The following is a 26,766-nucleotide window of genomic DNA, read 5'->3' on the forward strand; positions in this document are numbered from 1 at the left end:
TGTGCTTTCATAATTAGTAAGAAGTTTTCCTGTCATTATTTGGGAGCTGGCAGTACAGAGAAAGCCTGCTACACATTACTGTTCATTTACACAATAATAGTGTTGACGATGACTAGAGTAGCAATATGAAAAATGAGCAGTGAGGTTCACAAAGAGAAACAGAATAGAAAACTTGATCAAGGTTGGAGAGAAGGCTTGGTCAGTAAAGTGCTTGCTATGCAAGCATGGAGTACTGAGTTCAGATCTCTAGCACCCAAGTAAAACCTGGGCACTGTATGCACCTGTGATCCCAGCACTGGGGGAACAGAGACAGACTAGATCCCTGGGGTCTTCTGGCCATCCAGTCTAGCTAAATGGATGAGCACCAGTCTCAAAATGGATGACCCTGTCTCAAAAAAAAAAAAGACAAAAAAAAAAGAAAAGAAAAAAAAAGGTGCAATGCAATCGAGGAAGACAACTAATAGTGACCTCTGGCCTTCATAGGCACAAATACACCTCTACACCTCTTACCAGTGGGCATGGGAATTGGAGAAGACGCATAAAATAAAAAGACAGAAAACATAAGATAGTATGGGGAGGGTATTTCAGGAGTCACTCAGACCCTGAAATCTCTGCATTTATTTTTCCACAGCTTTTACACCCAACATAAACTGGGGGAGAAGGTAACAAAAGACTTCATTAACATGATGCAGCAAGGTTAACTTCCTATCTTCAGCATTCTGTTGCCTAGGTAGCGGGATGCCCCCTGTCACTAGAAGCTGGTCCTTCCCCAGGTGACCACATAGTTACAATGGTAGGGGCAGAAGCACTTTGCATATCCTGACCACCTGTCAGGATGGGGCAGAGCTTTCTTAACTTCAAAAGAGCCAGGCAACCCCCTCCTGAGTTAGAAGGTGCAATTAAGTCTGTTAGTCTCCCAAACTCTCTGACCTTCAGGCAGTGGTGAAAATGGGCCTGTAGGTCTTGGCTTCCACATTCTTGTCAGCCTTACTTTGGGCTGCCTGTTCCCAAATAATGACACAGAGACTTATTAACTATGAAAGTTTGGCCTTTAGCTTAGGCTTATTCCCAACTAGGTCTCATAACTTAAATTAACATGTTTCTATTGACCTGTGTTCTGCCGTGTGGCTCATTCCCTCCGCTCCACACTGTACATCTGACTTCCTCAGTGTCTCATTGGCATCTCCCCGGCCAGATTCTAACCCAGACCAGTTCCTCTCTCTTTCCCTCTGGAAGGCCCAACTATCCTCTCCTGCGATTTGCCGTTTAGCTTTTTCATCAACCCAATCAGAAGGTGCTTTAGTAGAGACACACCTTCACGGTGTACCAAAAGATTATCCCCGGCACACACACATACACAAGTACACATATCCGCCCACACACCGATGTGATCAATCATGTTTAAGGGTAGAATTATCCAGCCGTTCTACAAAGAAATTACAAAATATGAAGAAACAAAGAGAATACAGACAAAATGTAAAATATGAGTATTACTGATGTATGTTGGAGAGTTAATATATTTTTCAAAATTTCCTGAACTTGGAGCTGGCTTGCTGTATCTTATGACACCAGTGAGATCTATTGTTGTGCCTTAGTTTAGCACAGCAGCTCCTAACTTGAGAGCCACGGCCTCTTTGGGGGTCAAATGGCCCTTTCACAGGGGTCACCTAAGACCATTGGAAAACACAGATATTTGCATTATGATTCATAACAGTAGCAAAATTACAGTTCTGAAGTAGCAACGAAAATAATTTTATGGCTGGGGTCACCACACCATGAGGAACTGTATTAAAGGTCGCATCATTAGGAAGGTGGAGAACTAGTGTTTCTGTCACCATTCAGGTTCTGCTTTAGAATATTTGAGGGAAAATAACAGCAAAGGCCCAATTGTAGAGAGTTAAGGCAGCAGTAGTTTGAGCAATGGTCAGAACAGAGTAGTTTCCTGAGACAGGAATCTTAGCTACTGGTGCCAAACAATAACAACCCTAAAGCATCACTGCAAGATAACAAAACAGGATATATTGCATTTGCAATAGTCTTAGGTGAGCTCTCCTAGGGGTATAAGCAGATACAAGCACTTATGGAGCCATTTCTATAGAGAGCTTTGGATTGCTGAGTAGGGTGCAGCAAACATGGAAATCATATATGAAGGTCAGAGCACAACAGAAAATGGTGCTGACCTTAGAGACTTTTCTGTTTGTCTCACCCATGTAGAGTTCCGTTTCCCCACTAATAAAGCTCCTCCGGCTCGAAAACGGGTCTGCTCTAGAAATGAAAATGTGAGAACAGGCTTCTGGCTGTGAATACCTTGCTCTCAGAGTACCGCATGATTTCAGCTGTGAGGAAACCCAAGGAAGAGGACAAGTTGGAACTTGATCTGAGCCTGCTGCTCTGCTTCTAGCTTTGTAGCCTTGGGAGGGGGGGGACTGAGTTTTCAACATCTATAAAACAGGGGGGACAATAACTTCCCTTGATGGCAAATAATTGTGCCTAAATTAACTTCTTGAACAAGAAAGTGTTATTTATGTTTACCATAAAACTCTAAGGTTAGTTTAATAACAACGACGTTTTCATTGTTGGCAAATAGCTAAGGCGATGTGCTTGAAGACCTCAGTTTATAGCTTTCCTTCACGTAGCTTCACGATTTAACACCATTACTGGGTTATTAGGGTAACACAGACATACATGTGTGGCTCTCAAAAGCACAGTAGCCATATGGCCTTCTTACCCAGTTGCATGACTATTGAAGGAATGGCCTTTAATCGGTTAAAAGTTCAGCCGTAAAAATAGCTGGGAAGCTTTCTCCAATTGGCCAGCTAGGCTGAGATGCTTAAGTGAGATCTCTTGTCAGCAAGAAAGGTGATCTGAAGAATGAACAAAAATAGCTTGTGTTCAACAGCTGTGATGTCTATAATTGATAAGCTGAGATCATCTCTCATCAGATTACCATGGTGTACACGCGAGAACGAGTTTGTTAGTTGTATGTTTAGTAGTTATTTGACAACCGGGTTTTGTTAGACACATTTCTTAGCGCACTGTTTACATATAAACAGTCTGACTTGAGACTTCATGTTTGAGGAATGTGATCACGGAATTCTATTGGCACACACGGAGTCACAAATGTTTGACTAGCCTTTAATAATTTATCCCCAAATAACAAATACTCCTTTTTCTGTGTGTTTTAAAATTATTCTTTTCATGGGCAAAACTGCAAGCATTTACAACGCTTTGATATCTGTGTGTATGTGTTCAGGCAATGGCTAATTGGAGCTAATGTAGATAGGAAGCTGCATACTTTTTCTGTAGTAGGAAGCAAACAATCTTCAAGTATGGAAAGATGGGTCGACACTAAATAATGGTGGGCATTAGAACAAGGAGAGAAGGATGAAAGGGGAGGGAGGGAGAGAGCGATTGCTTGATTGTTAAATTATCTGCACATCTCTAACACTCTGGTCATTATGCTTTGGTTTACCTCTTACTACTCTTTCACTTCCATCTTCAGTACACATTTGTCTTTAACTTGTGCTTTTACATCATTCTTGCTCCTCGCAATACTTTTATTATCTGTGTTTTGTGTTTACTGGAACATGTAACTTATTTTCATATTTCTTTTTACGATGTTCCCCTTGTCCAGTCTCTCATACATGTACACACACATATATGTATATAGAGATACATGCACACACATGCCGGTGCTGAAATATACTTATGAGGGCTGGAGAGATGGCTCAGTGGTTAAGAGCACTGCCTGCTCTTCCAAAGGTCCTGAGTTCAATTCCCAGCAACCACCTGGTGGCTCACAACCATCTGTAATGAGATCTGGTGCCCTCTTCTGGCCTGTAAGCATACGTTCAGACAGCATACTGAGAATACTGTATACATAATAAATAAAATCTTTAAAAAAAGAAATATACTTATGGCTGTGTCTGTGATTTATTAGGCAATTTTGTTTAAATTAACTAAAACCAACAGCGCTGGAGAGGGTGTCTTTTATCTATATAACATGATTGTCTACATAACTGCATGAGGGAAAGAAGTAAAGAAGACATGACTGCTCCTAGGTATGTGGGGCTCGTCTTATGTCAACTTGACATACAAACTAGAATTATCTGAGAAAAATGCCTCCATAAGATCCGGTTGTAAGGGGCTGCAGACATGATGGTTCAGGGGTTAAGAGTACTGACTGCTCTTCCAGAGGACCCTAATTCAATTCCCAGAACCCATGTGGCAGTTTGCAACTTTCTGTAACTCCAGTTTCAAGGGACCTGACACCCATGGCAAAAAACGAGAAAGAGGGAAAGGGAGAGAGAGAGACAGAGACAGAGAATAAAGATCCAGCTGTAAAGCATTTTCTTAATTAGTTAAGAAAATGACTAATTAATGATTAATGGGGGAGGGCCCAGCCCATTGTGGATGGTACCATCCCTGGGCTGATGGTCCTGAATTCTTTAAAAAAGCAAGTCATGCAAGCCATGGGGAGCAAGCTAGTAAGCAGCACCCCTCCATGGTCTCTGCATCAGCTCCTGCCTCTAGGTTCCTGCCATGTTTAAGTTCCTACTCTGACTTTCATGATGAGCACTTTTACTACTGTGGAAGTGTAAGCAGAATAAACCCTTTCTTCCCAAACTTGCATGTTGGTCGTGTGTGTGTGTGTTTACACCAGTGCAAAACCTAACTAAGAACGGTGGAAAAGGTTTATTGTAGACAAAAATGGAAAGAGCAGGCAGAGGCAGAGACATCTGGGAGGGTCCAGAATAAACAAGGCCATACTGAGCATGGCCATGTGAGGAGAGGTGGGAGGGAGAACAAGAGAGGAGCCTGGATCAGTGTAGCCAAAATGTCTGAGTTATATAGAGGCCAGAGGAGTTGAGGGTTAAGGGTCAGCCCAGTCTCTGGGCTCCAGAGTTCAGTGTAGGCGGCAGGGATCTGTCAGCCAGGAGGAGCCTGTAAGATGGGGATGGAGGGATACCGGGACAACCTGGCGGCCAGCATCACCTCTGATTCATAAATAGGCACCCCGAGGCTCGCCGTTTATCCCGGTTTTGAAATCTAACAATAACACGACTAGAAACTACAAAATAAGCGTGAGTTATAAAATAATGGGTCGCCATCTGAAGAGGGTAGAGACTGGAACGTCCCCAGACAAACAAGCCTTGACCGGAGGCGCATCCCTGGGGGTAAGGGAGGGCCGGCCGCCCACCCGAGTCCACCCCTGGTAGCCCCAAGCAAGTCTCTCTGTTTGCACCCCTGCGCCCCCACTTCTCTTCAGGTTCTCCTTCCGTCTCGGTCGCGCTCAGATTCACCCCTCCCAGCGTCACTCCTACGGACTTTCCTCGGGGCGCCGCGGCTCCGCGACCCAGGCCCACGTCCCCCCTGCGCCCGGCTTCGCTCGCCCCACCGCGCCCCGCGCCCCCGGCGTCCCCGTCCCGCCCCCCGGGCCCGCTGCACTGTGGGTAGGCGGCGGTGGCTGCGGCGGCGGCAGCGGCGCTGAGGGCCCGCGGCCGAGGGAGGCGGTGCGCGGAACGGAACATGGCTGAGAAGCAGAAGCACGATGGGAGGGTGAAGATCGGACATTACGTGCTGGGGGACACACTGGGCGTCGGCACCTTCGGCAAAGTGAAGAGTGAGTGCAGCGATGCGGGAGGGAGGCCGGGCGGCAGGTGGAGCGCCCGCGGGCGAGCCGGAGCCCCGGCACCTCCTCGCGCTGCACCCCGGGCGTGGGTCGGGGGGGACCCGCGTTTTAGGCCATGCCTTTGCGGTCCCTTCGAGCCCCCTGTCCCATCTCTACCCCTCAGCGCATTTGTCTGCAGAGCTGGGCGACTGGCCCAGTCCGAAGGGCCTTTGAAGCATGGGGAGGATGGGGGAGTCACCGCACCGTGGGTTGGGAGTGGGTCTCCCACTCGTGCCAGGTGCCCTGCGTGGAGCGTCATCTGTGGTCTTAATCCTTAACGTGGCGCGGTCAGGGTGTGGTCTTCACCTTAAAGGTGAGAGATCTCACGCCCTAAGGCTTCCGCGACACGCCCAAGGTCACAGAGAATTGGCAGATTCAGGGTCTGACGTCCGAGACGCCCTCCAATTTTGGCCTTGCTGAGAGGCCCCTGCCTTCCCCGGATTCTCCCCTGGTACAGGCCTTTGATGGTGGAGTTGACTGGAGGCCATGCCTAGAGCCAGGAGGTGAGGGGGGAGGGTCCCTTCTGCTGGGTGCGTGAAACGCTGGTATGCAGTCGGTTGGGCAGCACTTTGGGGGACCCCCATCTTTGCGGGCTGCTTGGTGTGTGTGAAATGTTTCGAGGAAGGCTTCTGGGGTGAGGGCCGGCCAAACGTTCCTTTGTGCTGGAATTTGGGGCCGAAGATGTCAGAACTGCTTAGGCAAGTATTTTTGAGGTTTTTATTTATTTATTTACTTTGGCGAAAGGATTGCAACTGGGGCTTAGCGAAAAACAGACGGCTTTGGAAATTTCACACTGTACTTACTAGTTAAGTATTAAACTTTCCTTTGCTTTCTTATTAGTTAGTAAGAGTCACATGGGGTTTGATTACCTGTCTTAACAGCTCTTGTTGAAAACACTTGGTAGCAAGTTGAGAATTAAAAGTGAAACATTAGCTTTCTTCGGTGTTGAATAAACGTTGGGTAAACAGTCCAGAAATGTTGTGCTGAGGTTTGATTTGCTGGAGGGTTAGAAGCAGAAAGGAGAGAGAGACTCGTCATTTCTGCAAGGATTAACACCCCTTCCCTGGGTACATCTAATACCCATTTGTACAAAGAGAAAACACTTATTGAGCGCTCTTAGCACGCGAGGCACTGTTCCAGGCAACAGAGTTCTAGGAAGAACAAAACCTGGGCTTTCTACCGCGGCGATCAGAACACACGTGTGAAGCCTCTCTCCCCCGCGGCGATCAGAACACACGTGTGAAGCCTATCTCCCTTACCATTCAGAAAAGAATAATAGCGGAAGGAAGGGCAGTTCTGTGAGGCTGGCAGATGATAATGAAGAGGTCACATTTTTGTAAAGACCCAAACTGTTCGGAAAATCCTTTGAAGTCTTGTGAAGGCTGTGACGTTGAGATGAAGCCTAATGGGGATCTTGGGAGAAAACTGGATAGTCAGGGGATGATGATGATGATCCAGAGATTACATCTGTGCTGAGAACTGCTTTGTTAGGAGTTACACAGGTAAGTCAAACTGCTTTGCCCTTTTAGGGTAACTTATATAACTTCGCCCTATATCCTCTCAAATTCTGTTAAGTGCTTTTGTTGGCTCAGCCCATCGTCAAAGGATAATTTAAATCTATTTAGGTTGTGTTCTCTATCTGGTTCTGAGCACCAGCTTCCTAAAATATAAATGTAACAGAAGGAACTTTGATTTCTGAGAAAAATGAGCATGGCTGGAGCTTTCCTGGCATTATTTGTCCCTAAAGAGCTCTTTTTTTTTCTTTTTTGGTTTTTTGAGACAGGGTTTCTCTTTGTAGACTTCGAACTCACTGAGATCCACCTGCCTCTGTCTCCCGAGTGCTAGGATTAAAGGCATGTGCCACTATCACCCGGTGTGTGCCATTATCAGCCAGCGTGATAAATTACCTTTAATTGTCAGAGTCACATGAGGTAAGCTCTTCTAGGAAGGGAATCTTAATAAAGGATCACTTAGATCAGGGTAATTGTGGGCATGTCTGTGGGGAATTGTCTTGGTTATATTAACTGAAGTGAGAAGACCCACCCATTCTGGGCAGCACCATTCTCCGAGTTTGGGTCCTGGATGTAGAAGTGTAGAGAGAGGCCCAAGCATGAGCAACCATGCTTGCATTTTCTCTCTGTTCTTGACTGTGGATGTGACTGCTTCAAGTTCTTGCCTTGACGTCTCTGAAATGAACAAAGCTTGGAATTTTGAGTTAAAAAATACACTTTTCTCACTATGTCGCTTTTAGTCAGGGTGATTTATGGTGAAAGTTAAACTCAGACGTGTGGTTTGTAATCAGTATAACTGTAGTCGTTCAGTTAATTCAAAGGACAGGTGAAACAAAGTGTGCGCATTTAAAAAATACATTTTACTTGTCATTCGACATTGTATTTCTATACAGTGTGCTTTTAGTCAAATTCACCCCCCACTCTCTCCCCTCCAACTTCTTTCATACGCCACCACCACTTCGCCCTTCCAATTTCATGTACTCCTTTTTAACCCCTGAGCCCACATGGCGCCGCCAGAATGTACATGAGTATAGGGTCAATCCCTGGAGCGTGGGCAGCCTATAGGGGTTACATCTGAAGAAAGTTAGTCTTTAACCCCCAGCCCCATGAGCAGCTGTCAGCTTCTAGTAGCTTCTCTGCCAGGAGTGCACCTTCGTGAACGTCTCCCCTAGCGAAGGCATGAATATATATATATATATATATATATATACATATATACATACATATATATATACATACATGTATATTAAAACATTATTGAGGTATGTTTTACATAGCATAAAGTCACTGAATGTCAGTGTACAGAGTACAGTTGAAGTGTTCAGTGTACAGTTCAACAGTTTTTTAGTAATTTTACCAAGTACAACAACTGTCATTGTAGCTTAGCTGTACAACATCAATTTTGCCCATTTACAGTTAATCCCATTCCCACCCATAACTCCAGATACCACTAATCTATGGCTACTATGTATAAACTGTCTTTTCTGGAAACTAAGAATTGGGATTATTGAGTTTTCTTTCTTTCTTTCTTTTTCTTTTCTTTTTGGTTTTCGAGACAGGGTTTTTCTGTGTAGCTTTGGAGCCTGTCCTAGAACTCCACCTGTAGATCAGGCTGATCTTGAATTTACAGAGATCTGCCAGCCTCTGCCTCCCAAACCCCGGGATTAAAGGCACGTGCCACCAGCACCCGGCTGAGTGTAAAGTCTCTTATGTTTAGCTTTTTGAGCAATGTTTTTAAGGGTCATACCTAGCATAATATCACTGATCAGTTCCTTTTATTGTTGAGTAATCTCCCATTGTATGTATGTGGCACCGCCCCTCCCCCCTTCCCTACACATTCACTAGCTGCTGGACATTGTCTTTACATTAAAGGCTTTACAAATAGTACCTCCATGAACAGTCATGTGCCAGTCTGTGTGTGAATGTGTGTTGTTTCCCTGAGAAAACACTTGGGAAAACACCCGAAGGGAAGAAAGACACAGTTCATCCACATTTGAGGGCTTTCAGTGCGTCCTTCCTTGTTCTGTGTTGTAATGAGGCAGAACATAGGGCAGGTAGCATAGGAAGCCCCTCATGAAATACCGGGCCACCTCCTACTTTCTACCACCACCCCGTCAGGCCCTTGTACTTATGAACACAGCAAGGCTTAGTCTGTTGTTAAAGACAGAGTCCTCATCGACCATTCCCCTTCAGTAGTGCCACCAACTAAAGACTTTGGGGAACAATTCATATCTTCATATCCAAATCGTAAGGATGGGGACACTTTTTTTTTTTTAATCTTGAAGAGGTAATTAGGAGTAGAATTGCTAGTTCCTATCATAGCTTTATTTTCTAAGTTTTTGAGAGGCTGACAAACTGTTTTCCAAAATGGTTGGACTAGTTTGTATCCCCACCAACACTTTTCTCCATTTCTTTACCAACACCTGCTACTGTTTGACTTGTTACAGTGATTCCACTTGGTGTGAAATAGCTCACTGACGTTTTAACTTTGCATTTTACTAGTGACTAATGGTATTGGCCATCTTTTCATTTATTTTTCTATTATACACATATTTTTAAAATGAAATTTGCATATTACTTGTTTTAGTGTGTTTTTTCTGTTTGTTTTCGTTTTTAGAAACAATGTCTCGCTATGTAGATATGACTGTCCTGGAATTTGCTATGTAGACCAGGCTGGCCTCAAACTTTCAGAACTCGTAGAGATCTGCCTGCCTCTGACTCCCAAATCCTAGGATTAAAGGTGTGCACCCCCATACCTCACTGTTTGCTCCATTTTTGGTTGGGGTGTACCATATGACTTGAATAGGGTTTATCCTGTATTGGAATTTGATTCCCACATTGCATTGAAAGGTGCTGGAACCCCTGTGAGGTAATTAGGTTCTTAAGAGGAAGCAGTGCTTTGCTTTAGGAGGTTAAGTAATGGTGGGATAGAAGTGGTTATAAAGCAACTTTACCCTTTGTGGTTTGTGGCTTTCCCATGCACTTGCTTGTCCTGCTTTTCTGCTGAGGTCACGTACCATGAAGTTGTTCCCAGAAGCTGAGTAGATGCTGGCACCATGCTGGTAGACTTCCCAACCTCTGTCACCACTAGCCAAAATAAACGGCCTCATTTAATAAATTACCTCCTCTCAAATATGCTGTGTACCAGTAGAAGACAGGCTAAGACAAGTTGCTCATCAACTTTTAAGCTGAATTAAAAGGATTTAAAAATAAATGAATAAACTTTTGCTACAAGTCTCTTGCTGAATATATGTTGCAAATATGGTTCTTTGTGCTTTGTAGGACTCCCCCCGCCACCTTCATTCATTTCTTAGGAACTTATGTATCCCATATTGGCACCAAACTCAACAAGGTGCCCAATTGATAGGATTAAAGGCGTGCGCCAGCTTGCCCCGTGTAAGAGGTTCTCAGGCGGCCTAGGCAAGCACTCTGTCGGCAGAGCTACAGCTTCAGTCCGAGTTTTCATTTTCTTAGTTCTTTCTTTTGAAAAAAAAAAAATTCTGAAGTTTTGAGTTCAAATTTGTCATTTAAAAAAGTGGATCATATCTCTGTGAGTTCAAGACCAGCCTGGTCTACATAGTGAATTCTAGGGAAAAAAGTGTTTTGGGGGGCCAAATATTTAATACCATAGTTAAAAAATCTTTGCCTAGGAGGTCTGAAAGATTTGTGGCTTACTATATTTTCCTATGAATATTTGATTGTTCTGGCGTTTACTTGTAACTGGGATATATTTTGACTTCATTCCTAAGTATGGTATGCGGTGAGGCTGAAGGTTGCCTCACTGTGTGGTTATCCACTTGTCTCAGCATGTTTTACTGAGCGCTCATACGTTTTTAATAGTTCTAGATTTAGATTTTATAAAATTAATCTCCACTATAAAACCTTAATAGTGGATTGTCAAATTTTATGTGGCAATAAAGATGTGGAAGAGAAGAGTGGGAAGCATTTTATGTGCTTTCTCTCTTAACTGCTATGCTATTTACATTTAGTTTCAATTGTTGATATACAAATTTATTGATCAAAGTTAAGCTTAATAAGCAAAAATATAAATAGTATAGCCTTCATAGAATAACACGGCTTCAAATTACTCTTAAAAAGCATATAAAGTCTTATTTGCTAATAAGTAATTAAAACTTCCTAGTAAACTAAATTGAATTTTCTCCTTAATTGGGCTGTAGTATAGCTGTTTCTAGATCATGTCTTGGAAACAGATTATATGGGTGGACAAAGTTGAAAAAAATAGTATGTTTTTAATTTCTTAAAAATTTCCTCAGATAGGTAGTGGCTAATCCCAACACTCAGGAGGCAGAGGCAGGCAGATCTCTGTGTGTTCCATGCCAGCCTGGTCTACAAGAGCTAGTTCCAGGACAGCTAGGACTGTTACACTGAGAAACCCTGTCTCAAAAAACCAAAAAAAAATTTTTTTTCCCCTCTAAATTGATGGTTTAAAGCCACACTCATTCTGTGTTGGATAGAACTATTATTTGGAATTCTTGGAGTTAGACATGCTCTGTTATTCTCGAACTTACCTAAAGGTGGTAGAACTAGAATAGATCTTTTGTATATGATTTACAAAGACTGGCTGAAGGAGATTTGTACTTGTAATGCCAATTATTAATTTAAAAAGAAGCGCTTGTTTTCAAGGTGAAGACCGCTAGGCTGGCCTATGAGAGAACTGCTAGGTTTGTGCACCAGTGGGTGCTTCGCGGTTACATCTGTCTTTCTGGTCAGCAGAGTGCCACCAAGAACACTGGTCTTTCTGCTTTTCAGGTAGTGATCCATGAGACCTAGCTTTCAAGAAATTAAGTAAATATTTCACTAGTTCCCCATTTATTTTTTTGAAATGAAACATTTCAAAATATAAATAACAAGTTCTAAATGGCCACTTGGAAGATTATAAGTTTCACCGATGTTTTTCTTCAGATTTATTTTTTAATTTTTGCTAGTCCGAGAGCCCCAAACAGTTCCATCTCTGTCCTTGTCTTTCTGTTCTAAAAGAGAACATGTACAACTTATAAGGACCTTGACAAAGTGGGTATTAAGCCGACTTGGAAATGAAATTGACTTGAAATTACTTGTATTTAACTGCTGACTTTGCTTTACTAGAGATCAGATTACTTGAGAATAGAACGCAAGTAAGGATGCGTCAGATGTAAGCAAAGGGAATCACAGCTAGGTATGACAACTCATAGGCCTCCATCCCAGCACTCAGGCTAAGATGGGAGGATCCTGGGTGCCCGTCCAGCTTGGGCTGCACAGTCTGTGCCTGCCTCAAAAATAAAACAGACAGCAAAAAATAAAATGGCAAAGGGAAATAGGTTTTTTTAAAAACTATAAACTATATTCTGATTACTTTGCTAAGTACATTGGGCTTATCGATCCGTAGAGTAGTGTTTGTTGTTGGTGCGTCCTGGGCACGTCTGCAGAGGCGTGGCGCTTGCACGCCCTCGACGTGTACAGACACTGGAGTCGGATGGCCCAGTGAGGAACTTGGCCTGTCACAAGCCAGGTGTGGTGGCATGTGCCAAGCTCATATCTTCCTTACGCAGTTGTGAGGAGTACATGGAAATATGCAGTTCAGAAGGTCCTCATATTCACAGTTAACTACATGTGAGCCTGTGATCTGGTTCCGAGAATGGAACTTTATTTGATGAGAGGAATTTGTGAATAAATAAACCGAGAAATTCCCAGCTGTGTAGCCCTGCTCACTTTTCACCCTCTCCCGCTCACGAAGGCAAGTGTGAAGGCACATTGTGCACATCTCATGTAGGATACCGTGTCCTAAATCCCCAGAGGCGATCAGAGCTCAGTTCCGTGAGCCTTGCCATGTTCCCGTGCTGACACGGGGCTGCTTTTCCTTATTTTTGTTGCTGTCACTGCTTGAATAAAACCAGGCCAATCGTTTATCTTGTGCTTCAAGCCAGCTGTGGTAATGTTCTGTTACAGTGGCACTACCTCAGTATCCTGCGATTCCTGTGGTTTCTGTAATGATAGGGAAAATATTTTTTGCAGAAAAAATTAATTTTTGAAGTCAGGTAGGCAATTTAATTTGATCTAGTAGAAAGAGCTAATCTCAAATCCTTTATGAGATAATTAGTAAGTGGGTACCAACGTTGAATGTTCTGTAACAATGAGAGCAAATCTTAGCATATTGAGATCCAAATATGAGAGAAAGTTTGTGAATCAGGTTTGTACTTTTCTATTTAAGCAAATGAGATGAATATGCAAAGCAATGTTTATTTTGATGTGTGGTAAACCACCTTATTTTTAGCATGGTGCTAGTGAGGAAGGAATTTCAGGGAGTTTTTTTTTTTTTTATCTCTGCTAATAATAGAAACTTTCTTCCCTGATTCAAGAGAGCAGTCTCCCTGCCTAAGCAGAGACTTGTTTGATGGTGCTTGCCTCTGATAGATTTTCATTTGTTTCGTTTGGTGGTTCCTTTGCTTTTGAAGTTTTAAAAATACTTTCTTTCAACGTATCTTTCTTAGATTTTTAAAATCAGCCTTTTATGTATCTAAAAACACTAACAAAATTTACATCTCTTATTCCAAATGTTAATGTGCTTTGTTATTAAAGTATTTGCTTTTCGGGTTATTGTCACTTTATATATTATGAAAACCCAGTGAGCGGTATGCTTGCATTCGGTACTGCCATCTTTTTCTAAATTGTAAATTCTCTATCAACCTATTAAAAATGGCTGCCATAGTAGGAGAATAATGAAATTGCATGTTTACTTATACCCCCAATTCTTTTTTTCTAAATTCTTACTTTATTTGTGCAATTCTATTAGTATGCATTGTTTTTGTTTTCCTTCTTGACTGTGTTTGAGTTGGTGCTGTATGAGATTCCAGAACTGTTTCAGTCCTCCCAATGTAATGCAATAATGCCACCAGTATATATTATATATTTGCTGTGCTTAATTATATTGACTAGCAAGCACAAATAATATTGTTGTTATTAATGTGGCTATAGACACTACTACAAACAGCTGACTTACTAATTTAATCATTGCTTAAATGATTCTTGTTTCCTGTTTAATGTCTTAAGTTACTGTGATGTGATGAGCCCATCTTCTCTCCAGTTCAGACCTCTCTTCATAGCCTGCTCTAGTGCTTTGTGAGTTGTTACATAATCTCCCAGCTATGCTGCATGCTATCAGTTGATTTCAGCAAGAAAGTTGGCTGTTGTTCATAGTAGCTTTGTGATTAAGATGAAACGTGCTCGGGATGGTTTATTACTGCTGAATTACTGTTCTCAGAGGAGTCAGGTACGATCAGGAAGGGCATGCTCTGTTTCTTAACAATTTATTTTTATTTTTAGTTATGTGTATGTGTGTGTATGTGTATGTGCAGATGCCTTCAGAGGCCAAAGGTATTGTTGTGACCTGCCTGACAGGTGTGGGGAATTGAACTCAGGTCCTCTGGAAGAGCAGTAGATGTTTTTAATCACTCAACTATCTCTCTAGTTCATACAATTGAGTTTATTCAAACAATTTTGACATGACCTCAGATTCAATAAGAGTAACTGATTAGGGTGGCAAAAAGCTAGATGAAGTAACTAGTAGAAAAACTATAGAATCACTATTTTAACTGAATAGAATATTTAGATTGCTATATAGAAACCAGAAAAATGAAATTCAATAGGAACAAGTGTCAAATTTAGCTCTTAGATTAAAACCCAAACCAAAACACAGGTGGTGTTTAAAGAATGGAACAATTGATAGTAGTTCCAAAGACTCAGAGTTTTTTTTTTTTTTTTTTTTTTTTTTTTAGGTGACCATAAGCTCAAGAACTAGGTATTATGAATGCTTAAATGATAAAATTGTTTCCAGGCAGAAAACAGATGTGCAGAGACAATATCAACTGGTGGTGCCTTAGAGACGGATGCAAGGAGGTGCATTACGGGCCACAGTTAGGGTTGTTTCCAGGCACTCGTACCATGCATCAGTGAGATGTCTGTCACTGACCCATAGGTAGGTGGTTGTGGCAGGCTTATTACTGCAGACTACCTAGTTTCCATGGAAGGCAGGCATAGCTGCCTGTGACGATGTGCTTGTCAGCTTTAGCATTCTGTCATTGTGCATACATTTCCCCCAGTGTTTTTGATGTCTACCCTGACTATAGCTTGTATGAAATCAACCTTCTGCTTAAGAACAACTAGGAAAACTGGAGGAGAAACCCCAAGTAACTCCACAGCATCTGTTTGAAGGCAGCCAAAACTATTTCAAGGAAACCGTCTGAGAAGAAAAATCCCCTGGCATGAGCCTGACGTTTTGAGAGGTTTACTAATACGTGAGATGGTTAATATGAGATGTCAAGCAGAGTGCCATAGCCGAAGAGAGAAGAACTAAGCAGGTCTAGTCCTGAGGAGAAAATAGAGTTAATCCTTGGTAAGCATGTGCGAATATGGTTCCGATACTTGGAAGATGAAAAATTCTATTTATGGTCTGTTTAATCCCAGACTGACTAAGAATGTCTACTTCCTGTCTTCTGTAAAGGAAAGTCAAGTGGGCTCTCTACAGATGCTCACACATGACATTCAGCATTGTAGGATAGTTCTGTAGTAACAGGAAATACATGAAAGTGATTCAGATTTTAAAGTTACCAGACATGAACTTTAACTTACTCATATGTTCAGGTAAAGGAAATTTGTAGAACAGAAAAGTGCAGTCATCAAAATAGAACTTTCTAGATGTCTTAACAGATTGGACTCTACTGAAAAGATCAGTGCGGAAAATGATAGGTCAAAAGAAAATATCCAGATTGGACCATAGAGAGACAAAGGATGGAAAGAATGCACGAGACACAAATGGGAACACAGTGAAAATCCTCTCTATTTGTTATTGGAACCTCTACAGAAAAAGTTAGTTGTAGGGTATATGTGAATAGAAAGATAGCCTTAGGTTTTCCTTTTTTAAGTGGTATTTTTAAAATATATTAATTATATGTATGTGTGTGTCTCTGTGTAGGGGTTTGTGGCATAAGTATGCAGTGTCCACAGAGGCTAGGAGAGTATGTCAGATTCTCTGGACCTGGAGTTACAGGCAGTTGTGATCCATACAAAGTGAGTGGTAGAAACTGAAGCCAGGTTCTCTGAAAAAGCAGTACATGGTCTTGTTGCTGAGGCATCTCTCCATTCCTGGGGGTTTCCTTCTCTAAAGAAACTTTTTTTGGATATATACTAAGGTAAATATGCTTATTCAGTTTGTCTACCAAACATTTTAAATTATTTATTTATTTATTTAGGTTTTCAAGACAAGAGTTTCTCTTTGTAGCTTTGGAGCCTATTCTGGGATTTGCTCTGTAGAGTAGGCTGGCCTCCAACTAACGGAGATCTCCTTGCCTCTGTCTCCTGAGTGCTGGGATTAAAGGCGTGCGCCACTACCGCTTGACCCATTATTTATTATCATTATCATTATTATTATTATTATTATTATTATTATTGTGTGTGTGTGTGTGTGTGTGTGCGTGTGTGTATACACAAGTGCCTGTTTACTATGGTGGGAGTCTGGAGGTCAGAGGACAACTCTTGAGAATCAGTTCTAACCTTGCCAACTTGTGAGATGTGGGGAATTTTTTCTTACCCTTTTTGTTTGTTTGTTTTTCAAGACAGGGTTTCTCTGTAGCTTTGGGGCCTGTCCTGGAACTAGTTCTTGTAGACTAGGCTGGCCTCGAACTCACAGATATCCATCTGCATCTGCTTCCCGAGTGCTGGGATTATAGGCGTGGGCCACCACCACCTGGCTGAGATATGGAGAATTTTGAATTCAGGTCTTTAGGCCTGTGTGCAAGAGTCATACACTAAGTCATCTTGCCAGCCCCTGAACATCATTTTTATGAAAATAACCTGTCATTGGGTAATTGACATTGGGTTGGAGGAACTATGGAATAAGTGTAAGGCCATTGTTTTTACTAACACAATCATAAGGAAACAAGCCTACTTCTAGCTTCCATTTAGGGTGTCTGTTCATAGTGCATACACATGGCTCCCACTTGAGACTCTTTTCCTAGAGTTGACAGGATCCGTTCACTGAGTATCACAACCTAGTCTGCCTTGTGTGAAAACTGGACTAGGGAGTAACAGTTCTGTGTTTTAAGAACACGCGTCATCACATTATATTGATGTTCTGTGTCCTAAATCCATCTTTGAAAACTAAGTAAACTGAAAGTTAGAACATGTACTGTCTTGTAAATACCACTGTGGATTCCAGAAAGACGAGTGATTGTCACAGCATGGGTATCGCACGGTCGTGACGGGAAGGAGAAAGTAGACAGGAGTGATTTTTGAAGGTAAGAGGTGAAAGAAATAAACTCCCAACTTTTGCCATTTGATGGGAGGAAAATAAAGCCTAAAAATAAAGTAGCACGCTTTTTTTGTTGTTTTTAAGAGATAAATTGGATTTGTTGCTAGCATAGCCACAGTAAAGGAAACACCAAAGTGAATTATCCAGTAAGTGAAAAAGTAATCCCAAATGAAAGCAAGAAGCCGTCTTAGTTGGGGTTCTGTTGCTGTGAAGAGACACCATGACCACAGCAGTTCTTATAAAGAAACATTTAATTTGGGGCTGACTTACAGTTGAGAGGTTTATCTGTTATCATCATGGTGGGAAGCAGGGTAGCAAACAAGCAGACATGGTGCTGGAGAGGAAGCCGAGAGCTCTACAGCCTGAACTGCAGGCAGCAGAAAGCAGTACTTGGCCTGGCTTGTGCTTCTGAATCCCCAAAGCCTACCTCCACGGACTTGCTCCTGGAACAAGTCAATGACCAGTTCAGGGCCACTCCCTAGGGGGCCATTTTCACTTAAGCCCTCACAAAGCCCAAAAGAAAATGAAAGGCACTGGAATGACTGACAGAGCAGTATCTAAATAGATAACTATTTAGGTATAGATAATAGATAATAAAAATTCATCCTCTAAGATTTAAAATATATGTCGGAATTAAACACAAAGCTAAATGTGAGAGTAGCCCAATGTGTTCTAAAGCCCTTGCATTATCTAAAAAAAGCAAAACTCCAAATTTGTGCTAGACATTAGTCAAGGATCCATGTTACAATATCAGGGAACTGTTAAAATGAAACCTAAGGGCCTTTGAGGTGAAAACTAGTTTTGTGTCTCTTATTTTGTAGAGAATTTTAAATTATCCCACAACTCATTATAAGAGATTTTATGGAACTTGAAATTATATTTATTCAGTACATTAGAAGAAAATCCATTCTTGCAGTTAGAGGGGATTCGTGGAACTGGAAAGGAAACGGAGATGAAGTTGTTGAGTGAGAACTACAGGAGGAAACAGACAGAACTGGAGCTGGAAAAGCATGAGGCGTGTGATAAGGAGCTGGTGGTCATGCTCCTGCCGGGACCCCAGTCCTCCAGAGTGAGCACAGGCAGAAAACGTTAGATCCTTTGTCTGTGACTTGAATGTGTCTTCTAGCATTTTAAAATAATCTCCTCTACACTGGTGGACTTTTTCTGATTATGTCTTACCTTAAGGGATTATGTAAATATTAAGCTATTTTTTAATGGAATTTTAGGTTGATTTAAGTTTTAAAGAAATATTTTAAAGTTACAATCTAAAGCCAGCATAAATAAAGATTTAAAAAATAATGCAGAAGCCAGGTGTGGTAGCACACACTTTTAATCCCAGCACTCAGGAGGCAAAGGCAAGTAGATCTTTTGTGAGTTCAAGGCTAACCTGGTCTACCTAGTGAGTTCCAGGACAGTCAGAACCACATAGTGGGACCCTGTCTTAACCTCCCCCACCCCCGAAAAAGTAGAAATCAATATACCTTGAGGTTAAAAAAGTTAAGTATAGAGTTTTTATTTAAAAAAAACAAAAAGTCCTCAGGCCTTTCCAGATTGATTTAAAATAGCCTGTGTTTTTTTCTCTTTATGTGCTTTATTTTCTTAATTTATTGCCTTTGAACCAACATTATTTCGTATGCTTGCTTATTATTTATATTCTCTACCAGAATGCAACTTCTGCTTATTTTCAGCATTTAAGGCAATTCTTTACATACTTCAACCAAACAATATTTACCGATTGAAAGAATGAAAAATAAATACACACACTCACATGGTAAAAACAACCGAGTGAGAAAGGTCTTTTGGGATATGTGGACTCATCCTTTCAGTACTGAATCTGTGCTGTGTGTAGTACTATGGGATTGTCAGTAGTTCCAGCCAGGCTTTATTTCTCCAATTTCAGCTTGTGTCTGATTCACAACGAAGGGCACAGCTCTAACACCACCTTGCTCTTTGATGGAATAATAAGTGACTCTTTTTGATTACTCTCATCCAGTGCCCTTCATTCCATCATGGCTTCATTATTACGTGGAGCAATAGCATGATAAGATGCAAGTGTGACAGGCATGCAGATATGAACAAGGACACTTGATACGTGACAAGAGGCATTGGTGATCTAGGGGTAAACTAGTTTGAGTTTTGTGTTTAGGCTCTGGACACACCATCCTGTCTGTGTTGGTAAAACTTTTCAAGTTGGTGGGATTTAAAATCATAGTGGAAACAGTTCTCTGGGCTTTCTAAAATTAGGTGGAGGTGGAATGCCACACTAAATGTGGGCAGCACCATTCCATGGGGTGCGGGTCCTCTCTGAATGAAAAGGAAACAAGCTGCTGAGTTGAAGTATCCATCTCTGTGGATACAATGTGACTAGCTGCTGTGAGCTCCCCCACCATGACTTTCCCGCATGGTGAACTATAAACCAAAGTAAGCCCCTTGGTCTTAATTACTTTCATCGGGAATTTGGTTATTGTAATGAGGAAAGTTAACTAAAACATATAATTGGTACCCAGGAGTGGTGGTTCTTAGACCTTTGAAACTGGTTTGCAGGAGGACTGTGGAGAGTTAGCACCTGTGGGTTACAAAGGCCATGAAGTGCTGTGAGCAGAATTTAATGGAACTTGCTGTTGGGATCTTGGAAGACAAGAATGTTGAGAGACATGTGGACAAAGGAGGCCTACCTCATGAGATGTCAGAGGTGAACAAGGAGTCTGTCTGGAACTGGGTTAGGGACTATTCATACAATATTTTGGTAAAAGATTCTGGCTGTGTTTTACCTGTTTCCTGAGAACCGGAGTGAGGCTGAACGTTATGGACCAATTCATTTGACGGGAAGTTAACCAGATGGGATAGCATTCAGACTGTGTTGTGGATGCTGCCCATTGGCATAATCCAAGTCTGCAGAGAGAAAGAGCAGACCATGAGCGGAGATAAGAAAGCTGAAGTTAGGGGAGGAAATGTGTGAATTAAGTGTCAGGTTTCAGACAAGGTTGATGATTAACAAACAAAACAAAACATACAACATCTGGTGGGTGGTGGTGGTGGCAGTGTTAATCCCAGCACTCAGGAAGAGGCAGGTGGACCTCTGCCTTCTAATTTCAAGGCCTGCTTGGTCTGCAGAGTGAGTTCCAAGACAGCTAGGGCTACACAGAGAAACCTTGTCTTGAAAAACAGAATCAAACAAACAGCAAAATAAAACAGCACCCCCCCCCAAAAAAAAGCATCTGTAATTGTTAAGGAGATGAGAGCCATGAAAGAGAAATTGGAACTCAGCATTGGAGCAATAGGAAAGGTACTCAGAGGGCATGACCTCGCTCCCAGAAGGTTCTAATGAAAGCTCAAAATCATTTGAAAGGAGGGAGCCTAAACTAAGAATGATATTGTAGGGGTTCCCAGACCAAAATCAATTTCCTAGGAAAGTGTTCGCTCAGAGTCAGCATAGAGAGGCCAGTACAACTATAGTCCAAAAGGTCAGGCTCTAGTCCAAGCTGCTGCGGGAGTTGGCAGCATTGTCCACAGGATACTGGCTTAGCAGGCATAAAAGATGCAAGATTAAGGAGGTTATGAAGTCTGCACCACAGACTTCCAGAGAGCCACTAAAGAGAGGCAATGTGTGCCAGGGTCGGAGTTCAAGTTAGGAGGAGGTCCTGCAGTGTCACTTCATGAGGCTGTGGAGGTGGAATCAAGGTCGTAGTGAAGACCCTGTTGTGTGGGTGGGTGATGCTACTATGGAATTTCTGCTGAAGAAAACTGTAGGCATGGAAGGGGATTGTTGACTCAAAAGAGGGGCTGTATGTACTTCAGGCAGCATAGTTGAGGGATGGGGCCATCCAAACTCCTTGAAGCCCAAATGATTCCACCATGATCCCCTAAATCCACTCAGAGTGGAGCTTTAGGATGTGGTGTTTTCCCTGATGAATTTTATGTCTTGCTTTGGTCAAGTCCTTCTCACTGTGCCCCAGAGCTCTCTTTGGAATGGGCATGTTTATTTTGTGTCTTTGTGTATTGTAAGACTGTAACTTTGAGTTTATAGTGACTCCCAATTAAGAGATTACTTCCAGTCTCAACAGAAGCTTGGACTTTGGAATTTTAAACAGTATGGCAACTGGTAAAGATTATAGGGACTTGTGAAATTAGATTGGATACATTTTGCATTATCAGATGCCCAAGAGTCTGTGAGGACAAGGGGTGGAAGGTTAAGATTTAACCTGCTGTGTTTGTGTGTCAGGTTGACAATAAGTGAGATTGTGATGGCTAATCTTGTTTATCAGTTTAATAGGATTTAGAATCACCATGAAAACAAAGTTCTGAATATGTCGGTGAGGGATCTTCTAGACTAAGTTAATTGAAGTAAGAAAACCTCCATGAAATGTGGGCAACACCATTTCATAGCCTAGGGTCCTGGACCAAATAAAAAGGAGAAAGATGATGGAGCTGCAGCTTTCAGTTCTCAGCTTTGTCGCCACAGAGCAGTTTGAGCAGCCACCAAGGTCCTGCAGCTTTGACTTTCTACCATATTAACCCGTGTTCTTGAGCTGTGAGCTAAAATAAGCTCCTTGTTATAGTGGTCTATTATTTTTATTTTAATAAATAAAGCTTGCCTTGAACATCAGAGGGCAGAGAAACCACACTAGTCAGTCCTACAGGCCAGGAATGGTGGCACACACCTTTAATCTTAGGATTTGGAAGACAGAGGCAGACGGATCTCTGTGAGCTCAAAAATACCCTGGGATACACAAGATAATTCAGAAACAGATCCAGGTGGTAGTAGCTCACACCTTTAATCCCAGTGTTTGGGAGTCACACACGTTTAGTGCCAGCACTAGGGAGGTGGAGATAGGAGCGATATGGCTGGGCAGAGACAGGAACTCAGTGGAGTGTGGAGATTCATGGAGACAGGATCTCACCCTTTAGGTCTGAAGATTTGATAGAGATAAAAAGTCTCTTTAGTGGTCGGCTGTTTTGCCTTTCTGATCTTCAGGTTGAACCCCAATGTCTGTCTCTGGGTTTTTATTCTTCCTGCTACACCTTGTTCCTTGTGTTCTTTGTGTTAGCATTTAACGTGCTGTTATCTCAGACGTCCTCTCAGTTCCTAGTGTGCTCTCTGTAGCCTAGACGTGATGCTATCTGTCTTCCGTCTGAGTTTGGAGAATTGAATATGTCCATACAGTTCTTAGTATGGTGCTTAGTCATAGGCCAAAAATAAAAGTCTTTTGCTTCCATGTTAGAACTATCTTCAGAGAATTTAAGGACTTGATGAAAAGGACATTTGGAGAAAATCAGTGAGACTGTTTCATCATGGGCAAAGAAGAAAGGAGCCTTGTGTTATTTTGGCAGGAGTCTGGTGATAGTAGGAGTTAGGGCATGTGCACCTCAGATCACTCCTGACTCCCAGAGTTAAAGTTCTGTATAGGCATGAGTAAAGGCCAACAAACTGGGCCAATTTCTGCACCAAGTTCCAACTTGCTGATAGATTTAGTAACCTTTGACTTGCCATAGTTTAGGTATTGATTCAGTGCCCTAGTGTTTTTGATATGGAATCTCATTGGGTATCCCTGTTTGACCTAGAACTACTATGTAGAACAAAGTTGGGGTGATCCTCCTACCTCTGCCTCTGGGAAGCCAGGTATATACCATCATGTCCAAGGCCTCAAAGAGCTCTCAATTGACTTAAAATTATACACCCTGCCTACTTACTTTCTTGTTCCTGTGATAAAATACCTTGACAAAAGCAATGTAAGGAAGAAAAGTTTATTTTGACTTAGTTCCAAGAATCTACAGTCCATTATGGTGGTGAAGACAGGGCAGCAGGCAAGGGAAGATAGGATGTCAGAAGTCTGGCTGCCCACATTGCATGCACATTCAGGAAGCAGGGAATGAACAGGAAGTCAGACTGTCAATAAAACCTCAAGGCCCACCCCCAATGACTTCCTTCTTCTAGAAAAACTTCAACTCCTAAAGATTCTACAACCTTCCTAAAGAGTACTACTGGCTGGGAACCAAGTGTTTAAAATGTGAGTCAATGGGGGACATTTCTCATTCAAACCAAAGCATCCTCTATTCTAGAAAGATCCTCATCATTCTTTACAGGGGTACTGATAGTATAAACTGACAGGCCCATGAACACTGCTTCCAAAAAGCCAAAGAAATGGTATCCCAGGGGCTCTCTTTGGTCAATGCCTCCATTCCTTGCTTCCACTGAAAGTCTTCGCCCATGTGTAGTTGCACCCCTTTTGAACTTTTTAGAAGCAGAATCTTTTATATCTTGCTTCTTCTGCCTGAGATTATGTTTGTGAGTTTTTTTGTTTGTAGTTGCATATAGTTGTAATTATCCAGTCCCATGTTATATTAAGTCTGTACTATTTATTTTTTGTTGATAGACATTTGGAAAGTTTTTGTATTTTAATTATCGTGAATAATGCTGCTTAAGCATTCTGTGTTTTTTCCATTTATATCATTTTGCCATGTTTGAAAGACAAATTTAAAATTCATATCATTATATAATTATATAACTATATAATATAATTATATAAAATTCATATCATTATAGAAATAGAAATTTTTTTGCACTATTTCAGATTTTGTCTTTAAGACCATCTTTCAGGGTTTAGTTTGATACTCTGATACATCTGGATCGAATTCAGTCTCTTGTATCCACTTTTCCTAATCTCTTGTAATTACTCTTCTATGTTGAAGGACATGCTATAATCCGTTCTGAGATGTCCTATTTTACCACAATTAAAACATTTGGTATTTTGATGTCTCCTTATACCATTGGAAATTATTTCTCTTACCCAAACTTTAGTACTATAGTCAAGTGTCTCAACATTCATTGTATGTAAGATCCATTCATCTATGGGTGCTGATCTTACCTTTAAAGGCCCAAGGATCTTTTAGTATTTTAAGTTTGCATTTTCAAAAGCCAAAGATTCAATTAGTACATGTCTAGCATCTGAGTCTGTTACTCCTATTTGTACTGCCTTAGTTAACCTTTGTAAAGAGTCACTAAAGGGTTCTCTCTGCCCCTGTTTAACCCTAATATATGATTTAATTTTCTTATTTGGTTCCTGAATCCTGTCCCAAGCATTTAAGACTGCTATATTACATAGGGACAACGTGTGTTTGTCATAAAGAGCCTAGTCCTGAGGATCAAAGTAAAGTCCCTTACCCAGAATTTGATCTTGGGAAATCTTAAGTCCTTTTGCTTTACTCTGTTTTAAAAATTTTTGCCTCTTTTCTCCAATAACATTTTTAGAGAAGCTGTGGTCCATCTTCTAGGACCACTGAGATTAATTGAATCATGTGGGGTAGCCTCATTGCTTGAAGCCCACATTTTGACCATTTTCCTAACATAGGGTGATTGTAGGCCGTAAGAAGCTATTGCTTGTTTATTTGTTTATTTATTTATTTTTAGATCACTCACATGTTTAGACTCCCATGTATATTCTTTGACTGCCTTAAGTACTTGGTGACAGACGGTCTTTCCGAGAAAATCACTGGATAGGCAGTTAGAACTCTGGGTAAGCCATCCTAGAGTTTGGTACATAATGAGGAGGCTAAATTTTGTCTTTGTACCTTTTGTCCCTGCTCATCAATTTTGATAATTTTTAAAAATGTTTTTAAATGTTTTTACCACTGCCTTTTGTAAAGTCAGGATCTTCTGTCTGGTGTTTTGTTCTAATGCCCTCATTGAGGATTCCAAGGTATGAAGTCTGTCCAGTAAAGATAATGTTTCATCCTTGAACATAAATTCTATGGTGTATATATTAACTTCTTGGAGAGGCACCCTATCCACTAATCTATAACAACTGTTTAACAGATTTTGATTAATACATTTAACAGCATGAATTCTCTCAGATACTGTCTCGCACCCTCTGTCATTGACTGGGTTTTGTCTGTTAAATTGGTGTATCCTTCAGAGTGCTGATTTTCCCTTTTAGCTGGTCATTATCAGTATGAAAAGACTATATCATTTTTAAAAGTGCCTCACTTTTGGCTCTATTATTAAGGCATTTTTTAAGAAGAAAATATGAAAGACAAAGCTAATCCCTAGAATGAAATATAGGGATGTAGGAGGGAAATCACGTAAGCTTTGCATAATACCATCCATGGTATAAATAAAAAAGCTGTTGAACTCTTGCATTGTTAAGTTATCTGTCATGTTGACCTTTTAAATCTTACTTGTCATAAAGGGTATTGAGTTGGAGTAGGTGCAATAACCATTACTGGCCAGCAGGCGCCGCAGTTGTAGCTGCGTGGTTGGAAAATCCAAGCTGTGGACTTTTTGAATTGGTTTTAGTGCATTAGATACAGAAAATATGCTTAAATTAAGATCAGTTATTAAGGTGACCAAAGTGATTTTGAGAATTGGTGACCAGGATAAAGAGAAAACCCAGAGCCTTCCGCCAGTGCAAATCACAGACTGTGTGCTCCACGGAGATTCTTAACTGGGTGGCAGCAGCAACAGCAGCATGGGTATTACAGGGACAGCAAGGCAGCAGTGCCAACAGAGACACCTGGGGAAGCCTGTGTCCTGTCTGCCTCTGTGGTATGCCGGGGAAGCTGGGCCCAGAGTGGCTCTGACATGCCACCAATGTCAGAGGCTGCTGTAGAGCTGTGGCACAGGGAGGGTCAGTGCCCAAATACCCACATGGGGCCCGGCGGCGGTTGGCTGGAGCCATGGGGGTCCCTAAAAGGAATGTACCCACCCCCAAGCCCCACGTTGAGCGCCAGTTGTTGAAGGATGTGATTTAAGGAATCCTAGGCTAACTTCAAGATATTTTAGTTATATTTTCTTTATTATAAGGTGCAAACTCACGAAACAGAAATGAGAAGTCCAACCTCAGCTGTGGAGAGGGAGAGAGAGAGAGAGAGAGAGAGAGAGAGAGAGAGAGAGAGAGAGAAAGCGAGCACCCTAGGTGGGCCAGTGGTTTTCTCTGGGTATCCTAACCTGGTCCAACCCCTTAAAGATCATTGGCTGGCAGAGATTCCCCATCACTTCTACATTTAGAGCATGCTATTTCAGTTTCTACATATGAGGGAGAATATGTGATACCCGTCTTTCTTCCCTGGTTTATTCCACATTACCCAGGTCCTTTCATTTTACTGTAAATTACAGGGATGTTGGCTTTCTTTAGGGTTCCATCATGTTTATAGACCATCATTTCATTAGCTGCTCACCCATTGGTGGGCACCCAGGTTGGTTACATATCTCATTGTATTGTGAATGTCTCAGTGACTTGGACCTCCATGTGTCTGTTTGGTAGAATGTTAATTTCATTTGAATT

The 26,766-nt window shown here is 41.7% G+C and overlaps 1 protein-coding gene across 4 annotated transcripts in view; it reads left to right on the forward strand.

The window, feature by feature from the left end:
* Nucleotides 1–5,465: 5,465 nt before the first annotated feature.
* The window catches only part of Prkaa2 (protein kinase AMP-activated catalytic subunit alpha 2), a 62,601-nt gene continuing 41,300 nt past the window's right edge, over nt 5,466–26,766 (forward strand). The window contains exon 1 of one of the 4 annotated variants that reach the window (XM_048453237.3): nt 5,466–5,623. In XM_048453237.3, the coding sequence (XP_048309194.1) occupies nt 5,530–5,623 (94 nt within the window). In that variant the 5' untranslated portion in view covers nt 5,466–5,529. Of the gene's footprint in view, nt 5,624–6,038; nt 6,175–6,823; nt 7,174–26,766 lie in introns of those variants that run through there. The other 3 variants (XM_085686346.2, XM_048453239.3, XM_048453238.3) reach the window with 3 other exon arrangements.

This window comes from Myodes glareolus, chromosome 3 (genome assembly GCF_982192425.1).
Source record: "Myodes glareolus chromosome 3, mMyoGla1.1, whole genome shotgun sequence".
In the NCBI taxonomy this organism is placed as follows: domain Eukaryota; kingdom Metazoa; phylum Chordata; class Mammalia; order Rodentia; family Cricetidae; genus Myodes; species Myodes glareolus.